Source organism: Helianthus annuus, chromosome 9, assembly GCF_002127325.2.
Source record: "Helianthus annuus cultivar XRQ/B chromosome 9, HanXRQr2.0-SUNRISE, whole genome shotgun sequence".
NCBI classification, from domain to species: Eukaryota; Viridiplantae; Streptophyta; class Magnoliopsida; order Asterales; family Asteraceae; genus Helianthus; species Helianthus annuus.
In genome coordinates, this window is record NC_035441.2 from 180,645,849 (window position 1) to 180,654,412 (window position 8,564).

The following is an 8,564-nucleotide window of genomic DNA, read 5'->3' on the forward strand; positions in this document are numbered from 1 at the left end:
TCCAACTTCTTTTGAAGAACCACTTTCACCAACATGATCAAACGAAGGCGCCTTTAATGCAAGAACCAAACTCGTTTTCCGCCTCTCAAAATGAGACATTGTTCTTGGACTCGTTGGGTACGCCCCACTTGAAAGGGGGACTGCAAGATAACACCTGTGACAGTTAAAACATCCAATCACTGTGTTAACTCTATCACTAGAATACTGGAACTTAAACTGACACCTAGGACACATGGTCCAAAACTCTCCACTCAAATGACAAAAGGCTTCTAATAATATCTGAAGGGCCCCTTCTGCTCCAATAACATTATTTTTACCACCCTTAACATCCTCATATAAGTTATAGAATTTTTCACACGTTTTCTTGAGTGTCGCGGTATTATCCAGCCCCATAACTGCATGCCAATCGGGTTGACCGTCGATTATTTTCGTTCGGGAGAGATAAATGTCGATAATTGTGATAAAAAGTGATATAAATCCGAGACCCGGAAACAAATCTTTTGCTTGTTGGGCAAGTTTCTTTGCCTCAGTATAATCTTTTTCTGCAAATTTTCTCTCTGCTGTTTCCTTGATCACCATAGCTCTTTCGTTGATGCAATCCATGATTTGCTGACATGGCATATGTATATATTAGAATTCATAAATGAAATAACTCATTTCCAAACTCTGCAAATATCTAAATAGTATAATGAATTGTATTAATAAAAAAAACTAATAGAGCATTGTGGATATAGACATTGAGCTATCAAAAGATCACCTGAACTCTTCAATATGCAGAACTGAAATCTATATTTTCGCCGAAAAAAAAATCAAATGGTCATAACAATATTAAGAGCTAGTTAACATAAATGTAACCATTTATTTGTCTTTTTCTATCCTTTTTCGTACCTTTTTTTCATCTTAATTTGCTAAAATTAGGGCCTGAAACATGATTTTTTTGCACAACATTTAATGACTCACACCTTACATGCCTTAACAAACCAAATGGTAACTTTTTAGAATCTGTGTACTGGTGAAAACCACCCTATCCACATAATGACATCTCACAAATGTATGTGAACATGCATCAGTAGTCAAAGTCGAATAGAGTCAAAATTAAATTTCATACAAAATTGGTCTTCCAATTCCTTCTAGTTTGAATTTTTGTGTAAATCTTTTATAATGAAAATTTTCACAATATAATTACGTTAACACGAACTTGAATTGATTCATTGACAATAAAGTTGTCACTCAGTAACTGTAAAAAGTAAATTTTCCAAACGGGTCGCTTCTAGTCCATCAAGTTACTTAAGTAGAACTCCACACCAAAAAAGCATCGATAGCATCGATTGAACATTAACATGCACCAGCGTACATACATTAACGTTGACAACAAACACATAAATAATAGCCGGATAACAAAAATCATAATTTAACAGAGCCCGAAAGCATCGATCATGATAAACAAGTGTAAGCGTGAAATAAATAATGATGATAACCGAGTAGAGAACTCAAAAGTATTGATCACTTTATCATGATTGAGCTTGAAGTTAAAGGCTTAGATCTCATGTCGAATTTCGAGTATAACCCGAGTTCAGTGGCGGAACCAGAACGATTTAGTTAGAGGGTCATCATAAGCTTATATTTTATACTGGTTCAAATTAGGGGGTCCATCTCTAAGTTTGTTCTTCAAAAACTCAAAATTTATAAATAAAATTCAAAAAGTTCCGGTGACCGAAAGGTCAACGGACCCTCCTGACCCCCCTCTGGTTCCGCCCCTGCCCGAGTGTGGCAATGTTCAACCATGAATTCTAATTTATCATTTCCCATAAAGAAGAACCAATCTCAACAAAACACCATTTGTATATAACATCCATCACAAAACTCTTAAGTGGTACATATGGTCCATTCTACAAATAAAACTTGCATGGTGTACTAAATTTGAAGCACAGCCAAAAAAAAAAAAAAAAAAAAACAGAATTTAGTAGTGTACCAAAGAATCAATACTCTAAATGGCTCCATCTTTACCAAACCTTAAATCTATGAGCCTAACACACATGATACAACCACGGTATAGTCCGAGGAGTGCGATCTAACTTCAAGAACTCCCGTAAAGTTTTGCATAGACTCTCTTAGTCCTATACACCACAATCATACTCAAGACACATGCCATGAGACAAAGAACCGACAAGATTCCGCAAGTGATGGAGTAGCATATGGTTCCATAGCACGTTAGTGCTTCACCATCTGTGAGCGTGTTAAGGTTTGTAGCACTTTGAATCTTGGCTTCATAGTCATAAATGCCGCTAGCAATGACACCGGAGAAGATTAGCGAACCGGCCGGGCTAGCAAGTGTAAGAAAGTTATACAATGCGCCAAAACTCTTTAGCCCGAATAGTTCTGACGCAGCAGATGGCACGATGGCCCAATGGGCCCCGTAACACGATCCCATCACAACTGAGACAATGTATATGGCCCCTGGTGCACTAACGGCATAGTAGAGAAGTGAACACGACATCACTACTTGAACCGCAGCCATTGCCACTGGTCTCGGGTATGCGTACTTCCTGTTGCCATAATAGTTTAAAAAGTTAAATCGCTTGGAAAAATCAAACTTATTTACCTGTACATAGAGCTGCAAACGAACCGAACATCTAGTGAACTGTTCGTGAACCGTTCAGCGGGAAGTTTGTTTGTGTTCGTTCATTTAATAAATGAACGAACGTGAACACGAAATTTCGTTCGTTTAGTTAAATGAACGAACCTGAACAAAGGTCCCGTTTGTTCGTTTATGTTCACTAACGCTCGGTAACATGTTTGTTTATGTTCGATAGTTCATTAATGTTTTTAGTAAATATATTTAGTTTAAATTCTTAAAAATTCTAACAAATAAAGTATTTAATAAGTATCAATGTATTAAATATTCTGCTCATAAATGTTTGTTTGTGTTCGTTTGTTTCCATTTGTGTTCATGAACGTTTGTTTGCGTTTGTTGCCTAAAATTAACAAACAAACACAAACGAACACGAACAAGTTCATTTCCTTAACAAGCGAACACGAACATAAAATCTCGTTCGGTAAGTGTTCATGAACAATTCGCAAACACGTATATTTCTTAACAAACGAACACGAACAAGGTCATTCGGTTCGTTTGCAGCCCTAGGTAAACCGTAATTGTGTAAACCCAGAGGTTAAATAAAAGTTGGAAAGGCCCACAAACGCACCTTACAACTAGCTCGGAGAAATATCCGCCAGCAACACGACCAAGGAAGTTCCAAATGCTAATCATGGAAACGAAAATATGAGGATTTTCATAACCTAAAGATTGGCACATTTGACCAAGGTTATCAATAACGGTCAAACCCGAACCCGATGCAAGAACTAGCGAAAAGAACATGAGCAAGAAATCGGCTTTCACCAACGCTTGCGTCAAAGTAAAATCTTCCCCTCTTCTTGGACCCTTCTTCTTCTTAACTTTCACAGCTCCGTCAGCAGCCGCTTGCACCAACCTTGCTTGCAAATGCGAGATCCGTTTTTCACGTTCTTCAGCCGGAAGTGAATCAATCTCCGATGGTGTTTCATCTTCTACTTCACTCAAAATAACTTCGGTTTTACCATGATCAATCACTTCTTGTTTCTCCGCATTAAGAAGGTGTTCCTCTTCCTCGGACCTGGGAGAGAAAAACACTAATGTGACGGGAATTACCACCGGAAGCAACACGAGAGTCACGAGCCCGAGTGCGAGCGCGGTGAGTACAGTTTGGTTCAAATCGACGAGATCTTGTAGTATTAAAACCGCCAAAAGATAAGCAGCTAGAATGAGGCAAACACCATAAAGAGCTAAGAAACTCGTGTCATCGGATTGTCTAGCTTGTTTATGGCCGCCAACGGGTCTGATTAGGAACATAACCGATGTGATGACTATTGTGGGACCCACAGCTACCACGAAAATGATGGAGGCTTCATCAGGGAAGTTAAACATCAAGTAAACTTGTGTTAGTATAGCACCACTTAAACCCGCAAAACCCTTGAGGATTCCAACGACTGGACCGCGGCTTTTTGGGAAGTTTTGGACTCCGGAAACTAGAGCTCCGGTGTTGAAATAGGTTTCGCCGTTCGTTCCAACAAATATGCAAACACATAGCTGCAATCAAAGTTGTAAGCTTTAGAAAAAATGTTTGTTTTTTAAGTAAGTTTGGAACATTAACATGATAAACATAGAAATGTACATGGATTTAGGTACTAGGTAGATCAAGATTCTCATTTTTTTTTGTCAACATTAAACTCATAAATCAAAATTCTGATTCTGATTCCAAAAGTGTTGAACTTTTGCCTTTATAAAGTCAAACCTAGTATAATTAATATTCAAGATTCAAGAATCACTTCTAGCTAGCATTTACCTGTTAAATGAGACTCGGGTTACGGTTAAATTTCTACCATAACCTTTTCTTTCCTATTTTATTGCTGTAAATATTAGTATGGAAAAATTACAAGTTTTGTCCTTTATCTTTATACCACTTTTCAAGCGGTGTCATTTTTAACGAATGTTGACAGGCGGTGTCCTTTACCAGGTATTTTGTTGCAAGTTTAGTCCTTTACACCCAACTCAGTTAAAAAACCCTGTTAATTGTTGGGTGTAATTGTGTAAAGGACTAAACTTGCAACAAAATACCTAGGTAAAGGACTAAACTTGCAACAAAATACCTGGCAATGGACACCGCCTGTTAACAATTAACAGGGTTTTTTAACTGGGTTAGGTGTAAAGGACTAAACTTGCAACAAAATACCTAGTAAAGGACACCGCCTGTCAACATTCGTTAAAAAGGACACCGCCTGAAAATTGGTATAAAGATAAAAGGACAAAACTTGTAATATTTCCTATTTACATTTACAAAGTATAAATTAGCAAGATTTTGTTGCTATTCATTGTTGTAAGTTATGCATTGGGTGTTTTTCAAAAAAGTTTTGTATTTTTCATTTTGAACCCAAAGGTTCTTATCTTTTGCATTTAACCACTTTAACTCATCTTTTACAATTCAACCCTCACACTTTTTATTTTAACTTTCGTCCCCCCATACTTTTCATGTTTCACAAGTTTTTCGTTTACGTTTCGTTCTAAATTTTGCGAGTCAACACGCCACAACGTGCGCGTGAGGTTCAACCGTTTTTCGTCTGTTTTTCCCGTTTGACAAACCAGTAACAACGCGTCTATTTTTCTTCATTTAACAAGTTCGTCATAACGCGCGGGTCCTACATCGACTTAGTTATTATTTTCAACGTTTATGGCTAATTTCTTCGCATTAATACGTCGCAACGGGCGGGCGTGGTTGAACGATTTTACGTTTGTTTTTCGTTCGGTGTTATTTTTTTACTGTTTTTATTTTATTTTTACGAGCTCTTCTAACGTTGGTGGTCGTTGTCAGTGGTGTGGCATTAGTGCTACTTGTCACGATTTTAAGAACGTATTTAACCTATTAAGTTATTACTAATAATTTGTTTCGAGTTTACCACTAGGAGCAGGATCAAATACAAACCACATTTAGCATACAAACTGTAAGAACCATTTAAAAAGTGTCACGTTACATCGAACCAATTATATCGAAATGATAAAATAATATCCTTAATAATATCAATTATATTGAATCCCCTATAAATATCCTAACAAACAATTAATTCTTTATTTGGAACTTTCTTTTATTTTCAATGTGCTGATTAAGAAAAGTGCTGGTATCATTCAAATATGTGCTAAAATCAATTATCTTGATTAATTTTCATGTGCTAATATAATTCAAAAGTGCTACCTTTATGTATGTATTGTTTTAGTATGTGCTAATTTAACTTTTTTAAGTGCTAAGATCTGTTCTTACGGTTTGTAGGATAAATATGGTTTGTACTGGAACCAACCCCTTTACCACTATACCCCCTTTAGTTAAGAAAAAACTAACTTTTTTACGGGCATATTTTTGTGTACGTGTCAATATAAATTCAATTTGCTCTACATTTCGACGTAAACTTTTCCTGGAAACGATTCAGGTTAAATGTAATACGTTTTCATTTAAAAAAAAAACTATTTTTTTCGTGCACATTTTTATGTACATTTCAGTATAAATTCGAGTTGGTGTATGTTTCGATGTAAACTTTTTTGGAGAACGAGTCAGGTCAAATATAATATGTTTTCGTAATTATTTTATGAATGCTTTGTAAATTTTGTATCGATCGGAGTGGAGTCAAATTGTGGTTTCTTTTTTTCCCTTTTTAATTAATCTCTTTTGATTATACGTGTCAACTTTTTTCGTTATACCAGTTACATTGTGTATGTATAACTAGGGTCACATGTAAAACATTATGATTGTACACTATAAATTTGATTACTTTATGTTTTGATCCAATCACATTGTTTATATAGCTTACATTGAGTTAAATCGATTATGTCGAAACACGTGTTTTCATATGGTTAACGCATCACATAACGTTTGGACTAATTTATTTCATGTCTGCGATGTACCCGCGCCGCAACGCGCGCGGGTGTTATTGCTAGTTAATATTGAAATAATAACAAGAACAAGTTCTCATTTTGGATACTCCAAAGCATATCCTTTGACTTTTAAAAGTCAAAAGTGGGTTCAGAAAATAAACTTGTCATATGGACCATTTGGACATTTGGTGTCCAATAAAATGATCCTAAATTTTTTTTCCGCAGAGGCAAAACTGAAGGCCTCTTTAGATAAATATCAATATCAATGAACTATCTTAGAGTTTGACCATTTCATATATCAAAACTTTTGGGTTTGACCATTTCATAAATCAAAGCTTATGGGTTTGACCATTTGATCCGTCTGTGTGTGAGAGGGAGGGAGAGAGAGAGAGAGAGAAACTAACCACCCACAAAGGCAGCGGCGGCAATGTGTGATTAACAGTGAGCCAAACAAGACCATACCCAAAGAAATTTTGAGCAACCCCAATGAAAAGGACCACCCAAATAGGAACAACCTCAGACAAACTACCAGCAACGAAGCCAATAGCATCACCGATATCTTTGGCAACACCCAAGACAGCAATCTGCCTCTGGTTATAACCCATGGTGCTCTTGATCACCGGCGATATGCTTCCATACATATACCCAATTCCAGAACAAGACTGAACCCACATAGATGCCACAAAAACCAGCCATCTGTTGTTCACAAAAGTCTTCGCCTTTTCTGGTATTCCGATCATCTTTGATGATCAAGATTGTATGAAAAAGTAACACAAGATCTTTAATGGGTATTTGATTTGGGTATGAAAGCTTAATGGAAGAAGTTGTGTGTTGGAAATGAAATGATATTTTTTCTTAGATTGACTACTATTCGTGTTATCATTTATTGGCCTTTGGTACGATTTTATATTAATTTTTATATAGATTGATATTCGTGTTATCTTTTATTGCCCTTTGGTACGATTTTATATTAATTTTTATATAGATTGATGATTGTATAAATGATTTCTTTTATGAAAAACCCATGTGACAGATTGCAAGAGCATAATTTACGACTTTTTATTATATTGTTTTTCGTTTAATTAATTAGACATGAGGCCCTATAACAGCAAACCGTGAAATGCTCAACGACCCTCTCACCACCTAACTCCTATTCTCATATTGATCTAGTGGTAGGTAGGAAATATGTGGTGGTAGGTACAAAATGCATTGGATTTTTTATAGTATTTTGGGTAAAGAGTTACCCCGGTGAATCTATTATAAACTGTAAATAAGTACAAGTAGTGAGGATAAATTCCACACTAGTTCATATACAGGACATGCCCCATATATGTAAGCCAACAAACATAAAAAGAACCTATGACATCACATCAAACCTAGCCTACTACACATCATGCAAAGATATCTAGTAGACAAAACAATACATAACCAAAATCTTCAACCTCCATCATCGAAAATGGAGTTGCCACGAAACGGCAGCCCCTTTAGACGAACCAAAGACAGACTAACCATTGGAGATCTTTGTGGAAGAGGTGCTTGCCCCTGTTCTAGAAGACGAAGGATATGTACCCGAATCCTTGGTTTCATCATAAACAACTTCAACCCCGTCCTCATCTAAATTAAGAATGTTAGGTGTATCATTTTGAATGTAGAAAAAAGTTGTTTTTTTATAGTTTGATTATATCTATTAGAGATGATAATTAGATTAAGTATTGGTAATTCTAGCTTATACAACGAAAAGTTATACATTATATTAAATGAAAAATGTAAGTGTGCTCAAAATTTACTAAAATTATATCATTGTTTAACTACAAAGGAAATGTTGTAAATTTCTCTTCGTAATAGTACGTTTGTACTCTTGAGTCTTGACGTTCCACATTTGTATCTTTGCCTTCTAAAATATGTGATAAAATACAGTTTTGATTTGGCATTGAGTAAGGAATATCTCAATATTTTATCTCTGTCATGTAGGCCCCACATATTCACCATTAACATATTCCTTAAATAATGGAACGCAAATAAAACGAGTGGGTCATGTGAGATAATACTAGAGAATGTGAGGTGGTAGGTACCATAGTTGGATGCAAGTGGTTCGTATACAAAGGCGGAC

At 36.0% G+C, this 8,564-nt stretch overlaps 1 protein-coding gene across 1 annotated transcript; it reads right to left on the bottom strand.

Annotated features, from left to right (window-relative positions):
- Positions 1-1,824: 1,824 nt before the first annotated feature.
- On the bottom strand, positions 1,825-7,343 carry LOC110879919 (protein NUCLEAR FUSION DEFECTIVE 4). The gene is made up of 3 exons (XM_022128462.2): positions 6,859-7,343; positions 3,204-4,123; positions 1,825-2,546 (listed from the first exon to the last, which is right to left on the bottom strand). Exons 1-3 carry the CDS (start codon positions 7,192-7,194, stop codon positions 2,078-2,080), a joined length of 1,725 nt encoding a protein of 574 aa, XP_021984154.1. The 5' UTR covers positions 7,195-7,343; the 3' UTR covers positions 1,825-2,077.
- Positions 7,344-8,564: the final 1,221 nt, after the last annotated feature.